This window comes from Corapipo altera, unplaced genomic scaffold, assembly GCF_003945725.1.
Source record: "Corapipo altera isolate COAL_440 unplaced genomic scaffold, ASM394572v1 46, whole genome shotgun sequence".
Classification (NCBI taxonomy): domain Eukaryota; kingdom Metazoa; phylum Chordata; class Aves; order Passeriformes; family Pipridae; genus Corapipo; species Corapipo altera.
In genome coordinates this window covers 16,728,870-16,752,848 of record NW_020884883.1, presented here as the reverse complement: position 1 = coordinate 16,752,848, position 23,979 = coordinate 16,728,870, and the positions used below count along the sequence as shown (strand labels likewise).

The 23,979-nt window shown below is 40.1% G+C and overlaps 1 protein-coding gene and 1 long non-coding RNA gene across 4 annotated transcripts in view; one reads left to right on the top strand and one right to left on the bottom strand.

The window, feature by feature from the left end:
- Positions 1-17,178, bottom strand: part of GCFC2 (GC-rich sequence DNA-binding factor 2) — a 21,311-nt gene extending 4,133 nt beyond the window's left edge. Inside the window, exons 1-15 of one of the 2 annotated variants that reach the window (XM_027641054.1) lie at positions 16,795-17,178; positions 15,657-15,764; positions 12,874-13,038; positions 12,033-12,251; positions 10,970-11,049; positions 9,955-10,070; positions 8,047-8,233; positions 6,970-7,093; positions 5,650-5,728; positions 4,315-4,427; positions 3,363-3,562; positions 2,787-2,940; positions 2,394-2,515; positions 1,132-1,208; positions 184-250 (exon numbers count right to left, since the gene is read on the bottom strand). In XM_027641054.1, coding sequence (XP_027496855.1) covers positions 184-250; positions 1,132-1,208; positions 2,394-2,515; positions 2,787-2,940; positions 3,363-3,562; positions 4,315-4,427; positions 5,650-5,728; positions 6,970-7,093; positions 8,047-8,233; positions 9,955-10,070; positions 10,970-11,049; positions 12,033-12,251; positions 12,874-13,038; positions 15,657-15,764; positions 16,795-17,128 — 2,145 coding nt within the window. In that variant the 5' untranslated portion in view covers positions 17,129-17,178. The remainder of the gene's footprint in view (positions 1-183; positions 251-1,131; positions 1,209-2,393; positions 2,516-2,786; positions 2,941-3,362; positions 3,563-4,314; positions 4,428-5,649; positions 5,729-6,969; positions 7,094-8,046; positions 8,234-9,954; positions 10,071-10,969; positions 11,050-12,032; positions 12,252-12,873; positions 13,039-15,656; positions 15,765-16,794) is intronic. The other variant, XM_027641055.1, reaches the window with a different exon arrangement.
- On the top strand, positions 16,636-23,979 carry LOC113946110. 2 transcript variants are annotated; one of them, XR_003527293.1, is made up of 3 exons: positions 16,636-16,715; positions 18,092-19,096; positions 23,969-23,979. It is a non-coding gene; the product is annotated as an uncharacterized LOC113946110 (long non-coding RNA). The 2 variants fall into 2 exon arrangements; XR_003527294.1 differs by lacking the exon at positions 23,969-23,979 and having other exon boundaries at positions 18,092-19,129.

Here is a 23,979-nt window from a genome sequence, read left to right as displayed (position 1 = left end):
TTCTCTGTGCAGGTTGCACAAAATCGTTATCCATCCTAATAAAAATGTATTCATACCCCAGGAATCAGACTTGCTTGAAGAAATATTTCCTGACTGACTGAAAATTTCTCTTTTTTTTGACACTAAAATTAATTTCAAAGAAAAAATAAAAACACACAATAAAAAACCCTTTCTTTTCTCTACCTTAACAGCTGACCAAAACCGTCTTTCTTGAAATTTAGAACATGGTGATGACTTGTCTTCCACAGTGCTGGTCATGAGAAGAAGGAAAAAAAAAAGTTAAAATAAGGATTATTTTTTTAGTTTAAAAGAAGATAAACAGGCAACTGATCTCTCAGATACTGATGAATGTTAATTCTGTAATTCTTTTGGCCACAACCAGAATAAAGGCCTAGGGAAACAGCTGTCAATTTGAACCCATTAGAGTACAACTACTGTGAAATAATTTACAATAAAATTACCAGCTGGTAACACCCATGTCTACATTTCTTGGACTCATATCAAAACAACAATGCTTAGAACCAAACATTCTCTACATCCCAGATTTAGCAAAGCTTCTCTCCTAGCTGTACCTTAACCCCACATATCCCAGACTCCTACTTATTCCCATCTTTGAAATACTGTGCAGCAATCACAGAATGGTTTGGGTAGGAAGGGACCATAAAGACCATTTAGTTCCTGCACCAACCTAGAAAAGGTTGCTTAGAGCTCCAACCAGCCTGGGCCTGAACACTTACAGTGGCCACAATGAGCATCAACAACAAACCCCCTATTTTAGGAATGACAGGAGGAATCCAGGGACATATCTATGGGACACCAGACCATCTAAACTAACACAAGACCCTCTGATGTAAGTCACCACGCTAAAACCAGGCTCTGGACCTCATATACTGAGACACTTTTGGTTACCAGTGCAAAAAAGCATCAAGTCAGTAGACCTGCCCTTATTAGAAAGAGTTCATAAACAGGAACAAGGCTTCATAACCTTTCCTATAATAAAACCAAAGAAGACACATTTGTTCCTTTTTCTGCTAATGGATGTCTACGATAAATTATCTACATCTGTGGAGGAGAAAGGTCGAGGAATTAAAAAAAAAATACAAGTTATGAAGAGTCACAGGGTCATCTTACCTTTTAGGATAGAGAGGAATAAAGACATCTTCCTCTACAGATTTCTTCATTCTTAGGACAACTGTGTTCATCAAATCCTATTAAAAAAGAATTATTAATATGTCCTCAAAAGAAAGACTTCACATTCCATTTGTAACAATGGCAATGGTTATTTTGTTCATGTAGAAGTGCAATATGTTAATTAGAGATATTATAGTTGCCACTTGTATGTTATATATATGAGACAATGAATATATTAAAACAGTAGAAAAATCACTGTTGCAATTCTCTACAGAGTTAACCTAGAGGACTCTTTTTAAAATGAAGTTATTTTTTAAGTGAGGCCTTTTATTGCACAAGGCAGCAGGAAAACTGTACAGATTAACAACAAAGTAAGCTATACACATAGGATCCCCATGAAAAGCTGTGAAATTCTATGTAAAAAAATCACCTTAGCTGGGATAGCATGTGTTTCTAGGCAACATGCTTTCAGGTGCCAGGGATTGCCACCTACCTCTTTTTTAAGTCTATTTATTTAAAGTTCTGGTTTACTTTACTTTCTGTACAAACAGTATCTTGGCTAAGGTCAACTGCACCACTTGACTTCAAGTCATGGTTTCAAAACTGCAACCTTTGGAAGGCATAAACGTTTTCTTTAAAATACTTCTTTTCAGGGACCAAACAGCCATCTCATTTCACCAGTTTTATGCTAAATGAACCTTCAAATTTACATCAGAACAAAACTCGAATCAGGCTGAGGAAGGGCTTGCTGGAGTGACTACATGTATAAAAGTAATTATTAAAAGATTGCAAAGATTACGAAGAAGTTTTTCTCCTCACTAACTAATTAACATTTGGGGATTTTCAAATTTCGAAATTCTAGGTCTACTTTACAAATAAAAGCTTAAATAATGAACCACTAGAGCATTATTAGCATTCAAAGCTCAAATTTGGAAAGATAAGTGAATGCAAATCTAAATTCTAACCATGGTTATTGTGGTGAAATAAGATTAGATCTATAAAGAGATTCTGAATAGGTACAGGCAGAATTTTTCTAGTAACAGGAACTAATTAGTGCCTCAAGAATGTCCCATCATCTTCAACAAGGAGAGGATCAGAGACCTGGAAGCCTAACTATTAAATCATCTTAATATAAAGTGACAAAACAAACAAGTAATCAGAACCAAACAGTTTCAGAAGAATGCCCTCAGTGCCCACAGGAGCACACACAAAAGCACACAATGGGCAAAGTTCCCCTTTCCCAGTACCACAGGAGCTTTTACCTCTCTTGCTCGACTAGACTCATTTTTGGAAAGGACTTGTTTTCCAAAGATGTTATTGCAAAGCTGCACAAGGTTCTTTGTCTGTGAAGTAGATAAAGGATCCCACACACTCTTCACAAATGCTGAAAAGAAATAGGAATTTATTTCATTCACAATATACAAGTACTTATCCACCCTAAAGACATTACAATGTAACAGAAGTAAACGTATATAAAAAGCTCAGCCTCTCACAATAATCTTAAAGAGGATACTCTAGCCTTACTCTGTGGAACTACATAATCACTACACCTTGGAGCACTATTATTTAACTAACATTATTTGATAGCTACACACTCTTACTGAAGGTTTGATTGCATAGCTGCAGTGAACATTTTCAACACAATCTTATTATACCTGTAATTTTGGGAAGAATAGTTTTTTCAATCACTTTAGGCAAAACTTCTTGATCATGATCATCATCCCTTTTTGATTCAGATACGTTTTCTGCATCACTGAATTCTTCTATAGCTCTGAACCAGGGCATCTCTTCCAGTTCTGTAAGATTCTGCTAAAAGATCACTCCTCTTAGTTATTCAGCTGGTCAGGATTAAGAGAAAAGCTCCATCCAACGATACCCAAGATTCCCACTTAATTTCAGATCCACCCTCAACACTGAATGGGTTAAAACAGCAAACCAGAAAAACTAGATTTAAATCTAGAATTAAAACAATTTAAAAGGCTGGGATTGTTGAAGTGTCTTCAAAGAACTCAGGAGAAGAATTCTTTTTACAGAGGATGTTGCAAAAGGAGCTGAAGGAAAGTGGAAAGTTTAGAAAACTCCAACCACATGCTTCAATTTTTGAGACAACACAGAAGCTTTGTATTAATTTCTAATGCACTGTGCTGTGTATAGAAAAAAATATATTTTTTCATATTAATACATAATACATACACACAATCTTTTAAAAAAGAGTCAGCTGATGCACCTACCTCAAGAGGATTCCAACTTAATAACTGAACTCTGATCAAAGGATTTAACAGCTTAGGCAGGCAGAAACTGATATAAGCATCACAGTAAGAGTCAGGAAACTTCTCTTTCCATTCCTGGAATTTCAACAGGATTTTTCTGATGTCACAAAAATCTGCATGTACATCTTCAAAGACTTTCCTACTATCCTCTAAAACGTTATCTATGGATAATATTCATTGGGAATAAAAAGAAACAATCACAGAACTTATTGAGGCATAAGCTGAAGAGTTTATGCATCTGTAGGACATAATAAACATCTATATGATAATTGTACTTGTTATTTATCTTTGACACACCTGACACTGAAATGGGTTTTAAAACTGGCTCCCTGGAAAACCCAGTCTTAGAAAACAATAGTGTCAGAAGACCAAAGAAAGGCAAGTTGCTTCATTATCTATTTCACAGATTTATATAACAACTATGTTTCAAACTTTATTCCACAGTGATAAAATTTCAGACATGAAAACTCTTCTGCTGTTATGTGAACAATAGGTATTATGCCTTTCTCATCTCTTCTTCATCCATTCATTTCAGATAACTAAAACACCAATCTTTTAATTCATTCTCTACCTTTGGGAACAAACTGATCATACAAAACATGTTGCAGCACTGCATTGAGTACTGTCACATCAGCTCCAGCATAATCTGACAGAGCTTACTTCTAGTTCAAGAGCCATGTGCAATGCTGCCACTACAGAACTCATACCAAAAGAAATCTACAACCATCCATCTACTCTTCCCAAGTCATCAGTCAGAACTGCCTGAATGCATTTCTTTTCTATAGTATGTAATTAAGAACATGGAACTCAAATGAAGTATTCTTCACCTTTATTTAAAAAAAAGAAAAAAAATCATTAAAAAATATCAGAAAGGTATTTTGTTGCAGTACATCACATTAATACTGTCACCAACCTTTGCTCTTCTGGAACTCGCCCAGCTCTGTGGGAGTCAGCTCCTCATCACTCGACATGCCCTCGTGGTGATCAGCGTCTCCTGATTGCTCTCTCGCCTGCCGTCTGCAAGTCCTGTATTTTGGAATGAACTCAGTGAGTTATCCTCTCCCATGCAGGCAGGAGGAAGCTGAATGAAAAATAATCCAACTGCAAAAGACGTACTTAGAGCAAGTTGTGAGAGCAACAGCCTAAGAAAACGCAATGAGAGAGCAACAGTAATTATGTAACCATAAGGACACAAACTGTGGAAGAAGGAGGGGTTTTGGGAACTGACATAAAAGAGGTTAGAGCAACACCTCAGACCTCCCCATGAGCCATGTAATAACCTTCATTTCACCTCCTTCCCGCCGATGAGGCTAACAACTCATCCCACCTGGAACACTGAGCATCTGGTATGGAACTGGACACTGTCTGACAGTTTCAGTGTGTAGTCAACAACTGAGCTCTCGGACTTTGTCATCTCAGTTCTGGACCACTTGTCCAACAACCTACATAAAAACTGTGATAGCACCCGTGTGCCAGTTGGGCTCAAAAACTATTGCAAAGGCACCAAGAACAACAGGTTGCAAAATCAATAACTTGCATTCCTGCCACAGGAAAATTATATATGATAAGAAAGTGATATTGCAGAAATACTTTTAAACTGTTAATGCCAACTGATGTAAGCAAAAGTTAACTGCTTCAAGTGGAAGTTCTTATTATACCACTTTTCGTCCATTAAAATTCCAAGTCACTTGCTGCTTCAAAGTATAGTTACAAGTTGAGGCACCATTTCAACTGTAGAACTTTCAAAGCTCTCAATAATGTAAAAAAATCATTGGCACCAATCTCTGAACACTATAACATCCTGAATGTATTATCTGTCACCTACATTGATAGCAGAGCTGGGGCTAGATGTCAATTTGTTTCACTCACCACCACTTCCTCAATAGAAACAATTCTGCCCAATTTTCCCATTTATACATAACACAAAAATATATTTCTGCATAAGTTCATAATATTATTAATTAAAACAGGAAATAAAAAGCTCCCCTCATATAGTTTCACCTCACTTAAGACTTGTTAATCTAAAATATCCAGCTCTGTTAGCATTCAGATTCAAATCAACGTAAAGAGAATGACATTAACTGATAGATAGTTTCTAAGTACATCGAGTTTTGGAAAGCAAATACATATTTTTAGTGTTATCTCATTTAGTAATCCTGCAGGTTTACATTCTCCATGACTGCAGGAATGATAGGAAGTTAATGCACAGCACATTTGTCAGTTAAGTGCACCTCTATGCAATAGCTACCTTCGATGCTCACACATTTCCAGAAGCTGTGTCTTCTCACCAACTTCCAATCCACCTTCCACTGGTTTGTTATTCCCACCTACCAAAGACAGAAACAGCCAAAAATGACGTGACAAGATTCCTTTTTTTTTTCCAAACAGGAAACAAATAATCTCCTACTATTATTTTTTATTTAGAAAACAGCTAATGAAGAAAAAAAATCAAACTTCCTAATCAAAACCCCAAAGCAACTCAGAGTAAATTCCTTTATAGCACTGTTAGCTGGCTGATATGTGTACAACATGCCAAAAAAAGTGTACTGCTACTGAACTGTAAGAAAAAACAGTCTTTCCACTATATTAAATACAACTAGGTACATAAAAAACAATTATAAGTGCTGCTAAACATGCAAGCACAGCCTCATTTGTAATGAGCTGGAAGTGAAACCATTTTAATGGCAACTATTGTTATGGCATTACCCTTTTCTTCCTAACACCTGCTGTCAGTTTGCTGCACCATTTTACAAAATCATCCAGGCTGCTACTTTCTCTCATCAGCAGTTTATCCCATGAAGACTGAACCCATATGATTAGTAGTTACCAGGAACCAGTGCATCTGGCCTCCATCTGTTCCCAGCAGCTCCAAGCATATTGCTCTCGGCTTTGCCTAAACAGTTTTAAAGGGCTTGGGTTTGGAGGTCTGGTTTGTTTGGGTTTTTTAAATAGCAGCAGCTAGAGATTCACACAGCATACAAACAATACATTGGTGTGGAAGGAAAATATGAGAAAAGAAAACTGTAGTAGCTTTTCCTACAGTGACTGCAACAATTTTCTTTTAGATAAAACCCATACATGAAGTGGCTTCTTTCTTTATGTTCTGCCACATGTTTAAGTGTCACCTCCTGGTTTAGAATCCCCATTCTGAGCAGACACACAGCTTATCACAGACACTGGTAAAAGTGATGTTGACAATTAAACACCCTGCTTTTCCAGATATTCACAGAATTCAACAATAAGTAAGCTTTCTCCAACTTAACACCTACTAGAAAACTGACTCCCATTTTTTAAATACCAATGGGAAATTGCTGAGACAAATAGCTGAAAATTGACAAGGTACTTGGTCATGTTATATTCAAAGCAATTAAACCAGAGAAAAACAGTATCTTGGGCATTACTGAGGCAAGAATTTTCAATGAGGTGTAGTATAACACACCTACTGACAATAGAAAGGGGAAAGGAGGTCAAAGACAAAAATTAAAAACTTGACCCAAAAAGTAACTGTGTATTTCTGCTCAAAGAGTAGATGTTTTAGTAAGAAAGTAACTTCTAACTTCATACTAACTTGTCACATGCTTAATATAAGCAGATTCATTTTTCAGTTCATCTTGCCTTCTCTTCCACACTGTCACAGCTTGTTGCTGAAGCAGTGCATGTGCAGCCAATTCCAGTTCATTAATGTCCTTCAGCTGAAATACAGGAAACAGTAATCAGGTTTTCAATTGATTTAAATCCCACAAGAAAGAACAAAAAACAGTTTCCGTGGGTTTTTAGTATAGCTGTGAAGTATTATACATTGGAAAGTAAGTTCCTGATCATTGGAGCTTTTCAGGCTTTTTCATAAGGCTGAAAACACAAACTAAATGCCAGTTGCTCATCATGGACTACCTAAGACTTCATGCAAAAAGGTTCACCAATACACTATTGGTGCCCCTTGTTTGCTTTCAGTTTGCTTTTGAGCCACCAGCATTAAAGAAAACATATTCATTAACTAACATTTCTTCTCTTCCTAGTTACTTAAAGAAATTCACAATTGCAATGCAATTAAGAGATGTAAATTAGATTTGATATCACAATCTATAGAGGATAACAGCAGTTTACTTCCAGTGAGGCCAAACTTCAGTTTGCTCTTCCCCTTCTCCCAACCTTTATCCGTCTGAACATGTGAAGTTTGCAGTTCAGGAAACACAGAAAATTCTCACAGAGCTCTGCTAACTCAATCCCAGCTTGAACCTAACACAAAATTCTTACTACCTCTGCTATGTAATCCTGAGTAAAGACGTTTTGAGATCCCAAAAATGAACTTGTGCGTCACCTCTCATTTAACTTCAGTCCACTCTGCTTTCTAGAACTGCAGGAAACTCCCTCCAACAACATTTTGCTTTCATCCAACAGAATCTAAGTGAGACCACAGCTCAGGTCTGTGCCTACATTAGCTGGATCATCACTTCAGGTGAGGATTGACTTCTTTTCTCCATATTTTTTATCTTTCTACATTGAAATTTCTAATACAACTGTGATTTTTAACTGGGTGGTGTTCCTCATCATTTCCAAACAAAAATGCTTCATCTTTCATTGATAGAATGCACTTTTATCATCTTAAAAAAAAAAAAGAAAAAAGAGGAGAGAAAAACATACATACTTTTTCATTCAAACAGTTTATCAAGTTTTCTACGTATGTTTTCATGGCCCTGTAGAATTTGTAATTCAGAGCTGCATCTGAAGGCTTCTCTAACTCCTGGACAGTCATCTTTGAGCTCTCCATGTCCTCCATGTATTTTTCATACTCTCTCTGGTGGGCACGGTGCACATCCTGTAAGGATGTTATCCTAAAAGGGAAACCCAGACAACTAGAACTATTGCCAACTTAACAGCTGATGCATTCCAAACCAGATTTCCCATTATAATCACATACAAAATCTCTGCCTGTGCTAAGAATAGTACTTGCATTTGACCTAAGCAGCTTTGAAAGATCTACCCATGCCAACATTTGCAGAAGTATGGGGTATGGACAAGCATAATGCTTTGGAGACTCAAATGTCATTTATGTGTGTTGCTGGTTTTGAAAGCACCACTAACAATTTACCTAGATTCCTCAGTACACCACACTTCCCCAAACTGAAAAAGGCAAATCATAGGATATCACATTATCAAATGGATTGTACCCAATGTCATCTGGGGAAAACTACAGCTCACATCAGCATGTCCATACTACTGCAATGTAAGTTGCATGGACAGCAGTACCTATAAACACTCACACAAACCAACTGACAACCCTTGATAGTATGTGATAAAACCCAAAATCTGATGTCTACATCTGTCACTATTAGATAGCACATTTATATATATTAAAACTGCTTCCTCTCTTTTTTCCCCCTTCCCTCCTTACATATCCCAAGTGTTTGCTCAGCTTGAACAAGCTTGTAACAGAACCAAGAAACAGATCACAACTTATTTCACTTCCCTGAACTGAACACTTTTCAAAGAAAATAACTGAACTAAGCTATTTTTTATTACTGTGCTAGAATTTAAAAAAAAAAAAAAATCTATTTCAGCATTTATGATAAACACATCTATAAACTTGACATCAAACAGGTTCCCTCTCTCCTTCTTGCTGCTTTCCAGACAGATTTCCCACTCTTGATAGCTGTATTCTCATTTTCCTTATTTGATTTTGTACGTAAATTCCTACTTCAATTGACTCAATTCCTTCCAAGTGAATATGGCAAAGAAAGCATGCAATTCCACAAATATTTAGCCCAATTTAGTTACAATTCTTTAAACAAATGTGTCACTGATTGTCTGTACAAAGCGAGGCATATACAGAGAGAGATCAGTGCAAGTTCATAGCACATATTTACAATTCAGTTGTATAATGTTACTTGTCTAAACTTATCTGAGCAGCTGCTTCCCAGTGCTCTGAGGGATGACAGGGGATGGCTCACCTTAAGTTGCCTGACCCCAGCTGTCCTTCCCACACACCCTCTTGGAGGTTCCCACCTCCATTCCAGGACACTTGAGCTGCCCACAAAGCAGCTGAACTGCTGAATAAAAGTCACAGCCTGGCACATGAATAAAGACAAAAATCCAGGCAGGTTCTAAACAGGCTGTAGAGAACTTACTGCTGCTTTAGGAAACATTCAGCTATTTTTGCAGCTAGTCTAAGAACAACCACAGGAGAGGTAGGAGTGCCAGCTCCACCTGTCCCAGAAGAAGCTCTGCTTGCTGGGCAAACATAACATCAAACCAATGCTCCTGTAAAAAACAACCACCAAGCACAAAAAGCTGCTGCCATTTAAAATGAAGTTACTCTTTTAAATGGAATCTACTGTCTGAAGTTCTAGTTGACAAAAACACTCTTGAATGCTCTCCTACAACAAAGAATTGCCAGGTAAAGTAAAAAAGTTTGCACTACTCCATTAGATATAACAGGCATATTACTCATGAAAACAACCCAAAAGTCCCCCAACACACTGGAAAAAATAAGACTTCAAAGCTGTTGTCTCATTCTGTGACAAAACTCAAGACAACTCATAAATTAAGGAGTTACCTTTCAGTCAGTCGCTTCTTCACAATTTCCAAATTCACAGGTGGTAGAGAAACAGAGGTATCAAACTGGGGTTTAGCTGGTTGATATTTATGCACAGAAGCATCGTCATAAGTTTCCTACAAGAATTAAGTGTCAGTTTTGAATACATCATTTATACTGGTTTTCCCTCTGCAGCTCTACAGATCAACAAAGACGTATCATTTGGATACTAAACATATGATATAAAGATACATATTTCAATCACCAAAAAATCTAGCCAAAACACGAGTTGAAGCATGAAGTCTATGACTAACAAGGTCTACTGCTAAAAACTGTTGCAGTTTCCTGAAGAGCAGAATTAAGTTTTCCAGAAACAAGTAGAGTATGAGGACCTGGATCAAATCATACTGGATTTGAACACCAGCCACAGAAAGATGTAATTTTCTCCCTGTCCTCTACTCCCCAAAATTTGCAAATCAGAAAAATTACTACAATTGTCAACTCTGACATAAAGAGCTGGCTATTCAGACACTCCTAGTCTCATCTAGAGTAGGTGATCCAAGCCAGAAACAAAACTTCCAACTCATCAGAATACAGTTTATTTCAGAATTCTGCTGAACTATGAAGAGAGCTCTCAGATTGCCACCCAACAGAAATTAAGCACAACAAAATAATAATTTTTGCTTTGCAGCTTTATAATACTTGTATTGTTTGCATACTCTTACTTTCAAGATCCCTTGCATGGCAGGAAAAAAGTCAAGAGTTCAAAATTTTCTTTTCTGCTTCTCAGAGTCTCTTGTCACACACGGGTACCTGCCTTTGGGGCTGACACCACTACCCTGCTTCTCAACAGCCAGACAGATATTCCTTATCATCTTCCCATATTTCTAACCATCCTTTCCCTGAAGAATCAGAGTATAACTTCCTAAAATCCTCTCTAATGAGAGGCAGGAAGGAGATAGGACAGTAGTCCAGACAAGTTCTCCTGTGCATGAGCAAAGAAGCAACTTCTAGTTGTCAGGAAAGCGTGTGTCACCTGAGAGAGTTTAACAGCTTTCTTTATTTGCTGTTCTTCCCACTTAGCTTCATCTTCACTTGATCCATCACCCACAGACACTGCAAGTTAAAACAATCATTATTAGATGGAATTGCATCCTTTATTTTTTCCCCTCTCATGCTCTCCTCCCTCTAAAGCAACAGTGGGTCTCCCAGCCACTACTAGGAAGTGGTACACATAAAAACCAGCAGGTGAAAAAGGTGCAGCCAGAGGACTTCCAAACCGAAAGGCAAGGAATGCTTGGAAATGGCTACTGGGATTTGTAGAATTCATACTAATATTAATTTCCCCAATGTACTGTTTCTCAGTCAGCTACTGCAGTAGGAGGAGCACAAACATCTTGGTTTTATGCCTCAAAGCAAAGCTGTGTATAACACATAAATAAGAGTATAAGTACAGCCTGTAACCCACGGAGTGACATTACACCCAACAAACCCTTAAGTGTTCCAAAACACTCTACTAAAGAAACAAAAATATCTCATTAGCATTTATTAGAATTCCAGAACTGGCTCGTAGTTATGTATTCCTTATAACCCTTATTCAAATAATAAAGTAAACCTGTGCTTCATAAACAACACTATTAAGGTCCAAGAAGATAAAAGCAATGGAAAAGCCAGGTATGCTTTGTGTGCAATAGGTGTGTTCACTTCTGAAGGGCTGGAATGCTGGTTTGCTTTTTTTTTTCTTTTTTTCAAGAGGAGTCATAATGTCAGTGCAGAGAGAGGACTTGGAAGACCAGATCAGAAGCAGGAGGTAGGATTTACAGTAACTTTATCCACATTAAATGTACCTCCTACAAGGCAATTTTTTGCAGTCAATAAAGCCAAAAAAAATTTTTAAATGGTTCTCAAAGTATCCTGTACAACTACAAGCAAGACCTAAACAGTTTATGTCCCATATAACCCATAAATACCAGCTGTACAGCCTTTTTCCAAGAGCCCTGAGGAGCAAAGCCCTGCACTGCACTCACTGCTTACTGGACAAGTCTCACATTCTTCCAGACAGTAAAGCAAAGCCACTGGAAGAAACAACACAAACTCACCCATCTGTTCAGTCATCCTCTGCCTAAGAGTTTTCATTTTAGGGGCAAAATCGATATTCTTTGTTTCAGACTCATCCTCACTCTCGAAATCACTGCTTCTTCTTCCCTGAGAGCCGTGGGGACTGTTTGAAACATCCAGTGGAAGATAATCAGCCTTGGTCCTGGCTAAGTGACGTTTCCTTCGAGCAGCCTCAACATGAGCTGCACTGGGGATCTCACCTGCACCAAGGAGAAAGAAAAGCTAAGCAAAAGACTGAAAGCAACACTCTGTATCATTCCTAATGCCAATCATCACAACTGTTCAGCACCACTGTACAATTCTGAACAGGGGACACCAGATGTTTTTCTACTACACTTACCACGTCGAATATAAGAAGATGGAAAAGCATCCTTAAAAAGTGGCTCTCAGTCCAAAAACAAACCTCAGACCTTTTTCTTTTAAATAAATTTCTGTTAGCCCATCCTGGGTTTTTGTCTCCCCAAAAGATCAGTGTCACTTAATTTAGTGAGCTTACAAAGGAACCCAAAGTTTAAAAATCAGCCCCAAAGTGAGGTTTTATTTTCATCTCATGAAGGGAATTGTGTATCGTTAAAGAGGAATTTTCTGCTGCCTTTCTTCTAAAGCCAATGGTCATAATTTCTGATCTACACCCAAAATCAACAACGAAATACAAAAAATATTTGCAACTAAAAAAATGGGGGAACCATTGCTATTCTTCCGGAAGAAGGGTATCCCTGACTCAGCACAAAGAGATGCCTACATCTCACCTAACTTGTCATGTACTTCAAATAAAGAACATTCTAAAATAACTTCCTTAAAACAAAAAATCCAGAAACTAACCTGGTGATAAATCCTTCCTTCTCTGTGGAGAGTTGGATTCATTTTCAGAGTCTGAGCTATTGTAATCCTCATTCAGTGAAGAATAAGTTTCATCCTCCTTCTCCTCATCCTCCTCTTCACAAGTGCCTTTGGTGTTGTCAGGTCCAGGCTCCAACTGGCAGATCTCTGTATTAGGGGGAAAAAAGTAAGAGAAATGATTTTAGTTTTATTGCTGGAATCTGATGTGCCATAGCTGGTTTCCAGTAATTATTTACAGCTTGCTGCAGCAAAGACTGGTCACTTGTCCATCCCCACCTGTTCTCATCAAAACATGTCAAATTGTGACATTCCAAGACAGTCATTTACAAGCCAGTTCTTGTTTCAAATCAAAGCATCTTTGATAGTCCTTCTGAGACACAGGGCGTATTTACATGCACAAAAGCAATGAGATCAGCTTCCAGATAACAACTGATTAATATTCTGATAGCTTACAGCGTATTTGGGTTCTTGACTTGAAAAATTATATTTGGAAAACACTTTTTTTAAAGCATTAACAATGAGGGAGCTCTTATTTAAATTATAAACATTTATGTGTATCTGTCTTGTCTACGGTTATTCTCAAACTCTTTAAAAATATTGATTTCTTTTCATCTGCCAATACACCTTCAGTAAATCATCAGATTACTGAACAACAGAATGTGCCACCTTTTATCTTATATACTTTTATAAGAAGTTACTAAGAAAATTTACCATCTCATCTGAATCACAATCTCAAATGGAATTATTTCTCAATCTAATTTATTTTTATCTAACATTAGCAAATATAGTATATCTGTGAATTGACAGAGGTGTCAAAAGGGGAAGAGAACTTTTAGACACACTTGTTTGTAAAGAACAGGAAACATATCATAGAATGGTTTGGGTTGGAAGGGACCTTAAAGATCAGGTAGTTCCAAACCCCCTCCCATGGGCAGGGACACCTTCCACTACACCAGGTTGCTTGGAGCCGCATCCAACCTGGCCTTGAACAACAGGGAGTCCACAACTTCTCTGGGCAACTGGCTATAGTTCAGTGAAGCTCGGAATACAACCAGAATAATCAAGGCTATTGTGTATTTGTAGTGGTTTGAACCTTGTTTTCCCCCAGAGGCTGAAAAAAGTGGTAACCCCCAGGGGTGGAGACCCCTGGAAGTTTTGAAGTTCTGCCCAATTAGCGCTCCTGCAGAAATGTAAACATATCACAAGCACCGGAAGAGAAGGGGTTGTAGTTTGGGTTGGTAGAAGAAGAAGTAGCCATGTTGTGGTAGAGCCACGAGGAAAGGGGCCCGGAGCCCCTCGGGGCCTCTGGGGCCCCCCAGCCCCAGCTGGGGGCTACAGAGACAGAGCAGAAGCGGCGGCAGTGTCCAGAGACTCTGGATAAGAGACAGGACAGATAAGAACTGAACCAGAGGAAGCAGCAGAAGAGAGCCCGCAGAAGAGCTTTGGAGTTCTGGGGGTAGGAACTGTACCAAACCCCTAAAACTCCTTTGAGACCTCCTGGAAAGGAGGAAGATGATAGACTCTTGCTTGAAAGAGCCTTGAAGCGCAGCATGCACTGCAGAGAGGAGCTGAGAAGCTCAAAGGTGTCCTGGGAAGCTGGACCGGGACAGAGAAGGAATGCGGGGGGGTTGACCTTGGCCCCCCTCGCTGCTGCTGCTAAGCTAGCAGCCTTGAGGCAGAGCACGGAGCTCTGCAAAGGGGAATCTGAATCCCCTGAGGAAGGGACTTTCACGAAGATGCCCCTGCATTTCGTGATATACCTGTGGTGACGCGAGTCTGGTCCCTGCTCGCAGTCCACAGGTGAGGCCTTCGCTTGGACCGAAGGAGAGCCGAGGGGCTTGGAGACCCCCTTGTGTGTACTGAACAGAGATCCAGCTACAACAATCCAGTTACTGCTGCATGCATGAGATGAGGAGACCTGCTGCCTTAGAAGAGATTCCTGAGAGACTGGAAGGGATCTGTCCTTCTTTCCCTCCTGGACTTTTATTTGGAGGGGAGAAGAGATCTGATCCTTTGTAAATACTATATGTCATGGTAGAGATAGTTGTGATTGTGTGTATAATGTGTTATAGTATTTATTTGTACAGTCATTGTAATATATTCCCTTTCCCCCATTCTGAGTCTGGTTGTGTTTTGTCTGGAAAAAAACCCATCTCACATTAGGTTGAGATGTGGGAGGGGGGATGGAGCTAGGGAATTGGATTTTGGGGCTATCTCAAACCATGACAGTATTTAATTAACATATTCAAATGCTGTAAGAGCACACAATTTAATAACACGAAGTTTAAGGTTTACATTAAGTTTTATCAAACAAAATCCTACTAAGCTCACATTTTCTCTCAATGCCAATACTCAGATCAAACTGCAATTTGACAGCAATAAGCAGTGAACAGGTGGCACATAGTTTGAAATATATATGATGCTGAGGTAAAAATGTAGGAGAACTTTACTAACTGATGTACTAGAGGGGTTCTGCATAATCAGATCTTCTCATGAACAGTCTCCAAGTTCTGATCTCTTTTACCAAGGTCATATTGAAAATAATTTCAACACAAAGAGATTAAAATTATAAACCTACAAAGTAACAACCAAAAAAACCCTTAAAATCAGTATTTGTGCATTACTCTCCACTAACTGATTTTGCAATACACTGACATATAAGTATTTTATAACATACTTAACTTTTTAAATTTTTTTCTTTTTTTTAAAAAAAGGGGTTTTTTACTTTTTTTTTTTTAAGTTTTTCTACTTTTTTAAGTACTTACTTTTGCTTTCTTCAACTTCTCTCTGTGCAGGCAGTAGGCTTTCCTTCTTTTGAATTCTAAAGGTTACTTCATTGAAAGATGGCTTTTTAACTTTGAAAAACTCTTCACCTACCCAGATAAAACAAAATGACTGAGTAACATTAACAAGAACAGCAACATCTGCACACACCTGTAAGTATCACATATAAAAGTGCATGTACATCTCTATGTGTGTATAGCATAAATTCTGAAGTTCTGGCTGGATTAAGTCTAATTCTTCCTATGGCTTTATCACTCATGATCCATCACCTCTTAATTAAAAACTGTGCAGCTCAGCTTCCTCAACATAGCAATGCTGCTGCACTGCTAAAACACAGTATTTCTTTGCAGCTTGTGTTCATCAAAGTGGTCACATCTTGCCATCAGCCACAAAGGCAACACCCTAAAAGAGTCGATTAAACATTTGTTTCATTTATTTAAGCTTATTTATTAAGCTCACAGAATCACACACTATTTGTTCTCTCTGGTTTTCTCCAGTGATAAGATTTCAAATGTTTTCCAGACAAAAGCACGTGGACATAAATAATCATCTGACTGCTTTTCACAGAACCACAGAACTGTCACAGTTGGAAGGGACCCCTGGAGATCATTCAAGGCAGGGTGACTTAAAACAGGTGACAAAGGAACACATCCAGGTGGGGTTTGAATGTCTCCAGAGAGGGAGACTCCACGAACTGCCCAGGCAGCCTGTTCCAGTGTCTGCCGCCTCAGAGTAAAGAAGTTCTTCCTCATGTTGAGGTGGAACTTCTCGTGCTTTAGTTTATGGCCACTGCTCCTCGTCCTGCCACTGGGCACCACCGGAAAAAGTCTGGCACCATCCTCTTGGCACCTGCCTTTGAGATATTTGTATGGATTGATCAGATCCCGTCTCAGTCTTCTCTTCTCCAGACTAAACCGGCCCAGCTCAGACTTTTGTATGGGTTTGTTCTACAAACCCTCAACAGCCCTACCCACGACCCGGCACCGCTGGGTTTGTTCACAAGGAGGCACAAGGCGGCCGCGCCCTCAGCCCAGCTCTCGGTGAGGCAGCAGCCCCAGGCAGCCCCTATCCCGGGGCTCTCGGGCCCTGCTCTCCAGGGACACACACGCGATCCCTCACCTTCCCGTTCCTCCTCGCTGCCGAAGCTCAGCAGCTCCTTCCCCGTCCGGCCCGGCCCCGCCGCGGCCCCGGCTCGGCGCTGCCCCCGGCCCGCGGCCGCCGCTCCGCTCCGCGCCGGCTCCTCCGAGGGCAGCGGCCCCTCCGCCCGGGCATCCCCGCGGGAGTCCCGCTCGCCCTCCTCGGGCTCCGCTTCCTGCTCCGAGGGCGAGCTGGCGCCGGAGTCTGGAGATGGGGCGGCGACCGGTCCCGGCTGTGGCTCCGGCTCGCCCTCGCTGCTGCCGCTGGAGGCTGCGCGCCGCCGGCCGCGGAAGTTCCGCGGGGGACGGCGGAACATCGCTCCCAGGGATCGCTCCCGGTGATTGTTCCCGGCGATCGCTCTCGGATCCCGCCGCTGATTCCAGCGTGGCTCCCAGCGCGCACGCGCTGCGACCCCAGCGCGCCGCGCCCGCCGGGAGTGGGCGGGAAGAGGGAGGGGGCGGAGGGATGAGGGGAGGGTGGGTGTTGTCTCGCCGGGGGAAATAAGGGAGGTTTTGTTGGTAATTCGTTGGTCATTGGTGCGTGAAAACATAATTTGTTTGCCCAGCTGTGAGCCCATCAGTGCAGGGGCTGCCGTGGTGGGTGCTTGGAGACATAGGGAACATAGTCTTAGGCTCCACCGGGGAGGTTCAGGTTGGACATTAGGAAGAAATTCGTCACAGAAGGGGTGATAAGACATCGGAATGGGCTACCCAGGGTGGAGTCACCGTCCCTGGAGGTGTTTAAGGAAAGGCTGCTCGTGGCCCTCAGCTCCATGGTGTGGTTGACAAGGTTGGACTCGATCTCGGAGGTTTTTCCAACCAGCGCCTGCCCTGCTCCACAGCTTCCTGCTGGGCCATCAAAATCTTATCTGGTTCTGGTATTCTCAATATAATAATTTCTAAATTATATCCATTAATGATAACTGTAATTAATGACTACTCATAAGTATTTTTTTATAGTTCTTATACGTTATGTAAATTAATAATAAATTTATATATTGTTGCTAATGTCTAACTACACAAAGTAGCTATTTTAGAATTAACAACAACATAAATTAATAACAAATAAATATGCCTTGCAAGGCCAGGTTGGATGGAGCCCTGATCAGTCTGGTCTAGTAGAAGGTGTCCCTGCCCATGGTAGGGAGGTTGGAACTGGATGGTCTTTAAGGTCCCTTCCAACTCAAACCGTTCTGTGATTCTATGATTATTATAAATTTAAAACTGATTCTATAGCTTATTGTCAACAACTAATCACACATTTTTCTCCCTTTCCTCAGGCTGAGCTCACTGGAGGAGTAAGGCAGGTGCCAGAGCTGGTGCGAGGGGAGGGGAACATATGGCTGGGAACAGAAGGAAGGTGGGATTGTGACAAGTGATGACAAATTGGTTTGCCTGGGGAGGAGTTGCACTGTAGCTTGTACCAGCCTTTGATTTCTGCTGTGCTGACTTGAGCTGTGTGTGATTTGCTGTGTGGAAAGAAAGCACATCCCACTCCAAATGAAACCAGGCAGAGCAAGTCCTTCAAGTAAGCTTTTGTGTCCCGAGAGAAGTACCCAAAAATAGCAAATATTTGAAATGTTCTTGCTTAAATTGCTCCACCTTTCTGTCCTTCATCTGTAAGATGAAGATACTAATATTAACTTGTCTCAGGAATCTTGTGAAGATAAAGCTGCATTTATGAAGCACCAGTTACAGGAAGAACAACATAAAAACCTAAGAGAAAAATCAACTAAAGTATACTTCTATTCAGCACTGCTTCTGAATAGTTATTTAATAAAACCCAAGGCTTCTAGATGAATAATGAGGATTATAGAAACTTTTAAAAAACAATTCAGGAAGCACAATTCACCTTGCAAACATTATTAATTTTTCTGCACTGAAAAAGACTGGGGTCTGTTGGGAAAATAAAGTAGTTTTGCAAGTGCTGAAATTAAAACTTTCTATGAATTTGTGCCTTAAAGTGACTTATTGCAAGCTCTGATTCAAAGCTGTCTTATTGCTCTGGAATTGAGATGTGCTTTCCCTGTGTAGTTCCTCTGACTGAGGGGTAAAGTCAAGGATAATCTGGGGATGCACAGATATATTTAGTTGCTCCATTGTGACCTGGGCAAAGCAGAGTTTGCTGTCATAGATTGTCCTGGAATAATGCCCACGAAGTTGCCTGTTTCCCCTTTACCACTCCAGGACTGATGAACATTTCATGATGCTAAGCAAAGATCTTATGGGATTTACCAGGAACCTTTAACATCCTTGTAACACTGACAGAGCTCCTTTCCCTGGCTGTGAGTCTGTATTAAAATGTTTCTTCTCTTTCATCTGATTTTAAATCCTCTCAATCTAGCGAGTGCCACTCAGGCAGGACTGAGCTGGCTCCTTGTAAGAGAATATGGTTCAGGAGTTCAGCATGGCAGAAACATGGGACACAGTTATTGTACACTTGGTATTTCCAGCAGGCTGAAACTACCATGCTTGCAGTTGTCACTCCAGTTAATATGCTTGCTAAGTGCCAAGATGTTAATCTAGGCAGTGGCATCCAATCTAGATGATCCTAGTTCAGAAGACGAAAAGCAAATTGAGCTGCAGCAATGCAGCATAGTATTTCTTGGAAGGACTGCCAGTGCCAAGTGCCAATGGATTTATCTTGTTAGGCAGTAAAAGGCTTTTTCCTGATGCTGCTGACACAGGACAAAAAGATAATTTTGCTTTAAACTATTTAGAGCTGAAAGTTAAAGGTAGCAGATAGATAGGTGAGGATTATAGGTCAGAAATATTAGAATTGTTTGTTCTTAAACAACCATTTTAGTGATTCTGCAGTCTAACCATTCCTCAGGCAGATGGATTTTCAGAAAGGCTGAGTAGATCAGCAAATTATTATAGATTTCCCTTTCCAAAGCAAGAAGCAGCATGAAAGCAAGATAAACTTGGCATGAAAATTCAAGCAAAGCATTAATGGCTGATAGTATGGTCTCCTTTCACACTCCATTGATTTCAGCTCTGGCTTGAACTCTGTTAAACTTTAATGTAAATTTAAGTTACAAAATGACTTGCTCTGAAAGACCACTCATCAAAAACAACTTTCAACTGCAGAAAACCCCTAAATCTAAAAGGTCAATTCAATTCTGGGGAAAGAATGCAAAACTAGATCCAACCTCCTAAATGCAACAACTTTAAGTCACTGATTGGAGGTACAGCACAACATTGTTACTTGCAGCAGCTGGGAAAAGAGTTTGTCTTTGCTTCTGTTTGCCGTGGAAAAGTCCAACGGGATGTCAGGCAGAGGGGGGCAGCAGCACCTTAAATTGTCAGTGTTACACCGGGCAAGCAAGAGCCACAGTGAGGGGAAACTTATGTGTTTCATCAACACAGAGCTTTTTTGTAGACTTCCGTAAGCTGGTTTAAAACCACAGTGGTCTGTTTGCCCTTTCAGTGAATCTCTATTTTTGTTGATTATGTTATTAACCATAGTTCACTATCTTACTCTGTTTTGCCTATCTTTGTCATGGTACTTACTTGCTCTATAGCATGCCTTTCCAGAAATCTGTGAATCTGGAAAAGTTTCCTTTTCGCAGCAACTCAAAAACATTCTGACACATCTGACAAGATTTATTACCTCTTACCTCAGGTAAGAGGTAAACCAAGAGGTGAACCACTGTTCAAAAGTAGAACTGGTCCCTGGATTCCAGTCTCCCCAGTTGCTGCCTCCTGAACATATGACTTGCCAAGACCCCTCTATTTCCCACACTTGTTCCTCTCCAAATCATCTAAGTCCCTCTCTATTTCTTTGGTTCCTCCCCTAAACATTCCTACTAAGTCCCATACAATCTTAAAATGCTCTTCCCCTGCATCCCATAATGTGCAGCACATGTCCAAGGCAGTAACCCTGTGGAGCAGTCCTGGAGAGCTGCTCCCAAGACTCACCTTGGAGAGTTTCACACCTGGACACAGGGGTGATGAGTCTGCTGGGACAGCCCTGGGAAAGGTCCAGGCAAGGTGTTCGCTCCTTGGGAGTCTGTGACTTGGGTTGTCACCTACCACTGTGCCTCTGTGCTCCTCTGGGCTTGTGGAGATGGATCCCTGATGGGCTGATGGCCCTGGGTATGATTTGCTCTTCCCCACCATTGTCTCTCTGTGGGCATGCACATGAGCTTTTACCCCATAACTGAACACTATGTACCCAATGACAGCTTTTTAGCACCTAAAACGGAAAGATTTGTGGGGAAAAAAATCATCGGTAGCAAATGCAGTAGGGATCTTACTGGGATCAGGCTGGCTTCTTGGCTTGCATTAAAACATGAGTGTGGAGAAACAAATCCATCTGAAATGAACTTGCAACTCTGGCGTACCAAGGTATTATTTACTAATTGTGGCATAAGGATTGCAAATTGCAACAAATAACCTTGCTTAACCCCAGTTCTCTGTTATTGTCAGCACTTGGCACTTGTGAAATTCCTGTGTGCCTGAACATTTCTGCCTGGCTGTGCTGCAGTTAGGGTTTGCAAGTAAAACCCTTGTGTCTGCTCAGCAGTTGGCAAAATTTTATTTGCCATAATTCAGTCTGCATGAGTCAGCGCTGCCTCCCTTCACAACAGTCTGGCCTGTCTGGAAAGCTGCTTTCTCTATGGTTACATAGATGTTCTATAAATCTCAAAATAATTTCAGTGCGGTGGGCAAAGAAGCCTTTGCCACTCTGAACAAATACAGTCCAGCTCCCCATCCACTACTAAACAATATCAGTGCTTGGCAGGGAACAGAGTTGGGACATGAATGTTTTATTTTATACAGCTGTGAAGTAACAGAAAACCCTGCAAATTAATATAGTAGCCATTTGTCATTTTAAAACCTGTGTGGGCTTCTGGTTTAGAAACCAAACCAACAGCTCCACAAATACTACTTTTGATGCAGCATGTGCTTTGTGCCTTCTATACCTTTTTGATAAATTGCTACTCAGAATCAATATCAGAAATGAGCCACTCCTGTTCTGTTCGGTGTGGAAAGTAAATACTAACTTGTCCTTTTGTTTATCTCATTGTGTTTTATGCCTCCATTTTTAAATAAAGATGTGGGCTAAAAGACAGTGTTTAGCCTTACTCAAAAGGAAAAAAGTGGTTGAATACTGATATAAAAATGAAACCTGGCAGCAGCATTGAGGGCTCATTGCTTCTCTGTTAGCTGAAGGGAAAAAAGAGGAGGTGCGAAAGAAAATTTAGCATAAGAGAGTTGAATCTAATAAAGGGCTTAGAGCTGCCACTCATCAGGTAGGTGTGGCTCTTTCTAAGTAGTTCTTTATAGTTGGGACAGCAAGCTGGACTCTCTAGATGAGGAAATGCCACTCATTAGCAAGAAAAACACTACAAGAGGAACCTGTGCAGATCACTATTGTGCAGTTACTGGTTTTTGACCACTCAGAAATAGTTGTCACTTTACATTCCTTATTTCTTGACCAGTAACTGTACACAAAGTGTGGCTTATTCTTGCAGTAACTGATTTCTGGTGTTCATTTTTGTTCTGGCTTAACTTTATATGTTCTAAACATATGTTTGCAGAAACATGTCTATCAACAAGCTTAGACACTGCCTAGTCAGAGGGCTTGGACAGGAAGAATAAAGCATTCAATTCTGGTGTGTTTTCCTGAAGCACAGCAGAGAAAATAAGCAATAGTATGGGCTAAACTAAGTACAAGGAAGAAGTCATATTACCTACTCCCACTCAGTTCAGGCTAAGCAACTCTATTCATGATCTCTTTTCCTGTGAGTGCAGATCTTCTCTTATTACTCTAAAGGTAGCAAAATTGCCTGTAACAGGAAATTGAGGACAAAGTACTGATAATTATTAAAAAGTAAAGCCTTAATGTGAAGATTGTGTCTTTTAATAGTTATAGTTTATTCATCTTCATTATATCTTGTTAGCTTTTGCTGTTGTATGTTGGTTTTGGCTCAGATATGACAAGGAGGTTATAGAATCATGGAATTACAGAATGGTTTGTGTTGGAAGGGACCTTAAAGATCATCTAGTTCCAACCTCCCTGCTGTAGGCAGGGACACCTTCCACTAGAAGTGCAGGATAATAAATGATGACAGAGTAATACTAGAGGTTGAAACATTGTTTATAGTAAATCCTACTTTTCTGCTCCTCCCACACTTTTCATCTTAATTGGCCTCCTCTGGGTAGCTGCTGTGCTGCAACCCTGCTCCTATGTCTGGAACAAGTCTCTATGCTGTCATGCCATTGGTTTCTTCTTCTTTCAGCTGCCTTTTCTATTACTCATCAGTTATTATTAAGCAACTTTTCTTACCTTAATGGCTTTGTGAAACAAACAAATTCATTTCTGCAGTTTTAAGTTGCTTTGCCACTGTCTATTCCTTGCTAGAAGGGTTACCATCTGTCACCATAAGAGACACTTATTTCACCTGGTATTTGACAGCAGCTCCCAAAAACACATGTTGAAGCTTGCAAAAAGCTCTCCCTCCAAACCCTGAGATGCCCAAAGGCAGTATCTGCAACAGTGCCTTTAGAAACTCCACCTTCATAAAAGTAGTGTTTTTCTTTTGAACCTACTTCAAGCAGCATTTATATCATTCAAGCAATGATATAAATTATATATAAATTATATAATGATATAAATATCAAACTTTCCATTTGAATGGAAACAAATTTCATTCTCCATTTTAAAGAAATGGCAGTGCAGTTACTAATTAAAACAAATAAGACAAAGTAGATGTAATACTAGTTTGTGCCTCGTAGATTGCTAATAAAACATCTTATAAGACTCTTAGGCTGGGTAAGAGTTAGTTCAGCTTCACTTTAAAGGTGCATTTTTTTATAATTCACACTAAACTTTGGATGTCTATATACACCATTTCCATGGAAGAGTGACCTGAGAGGCTGCTGCATTCAAATCTGTCTTCACAACAATCTGTCTTCACTCACTGTCTGTGAGTCCTGCTCCTCTTCCTGATAATTAATAAATCTTAAGAATATTTATTGTTCTAGTGCCTCAGATGAGCTCCCGTTGGTTGTGGTAATGCAGATGAAACAATATGCAATTTGTCCAGCATCAGAATACATAAAGCTTTGGTGTGCTAATTTTTTATACCAGGTTATCTCTCTAGGGAGTCAGCTGAATTTTTAATTCCCTCAAACTTCTCCCTTCCCAGGCAATAAGTCA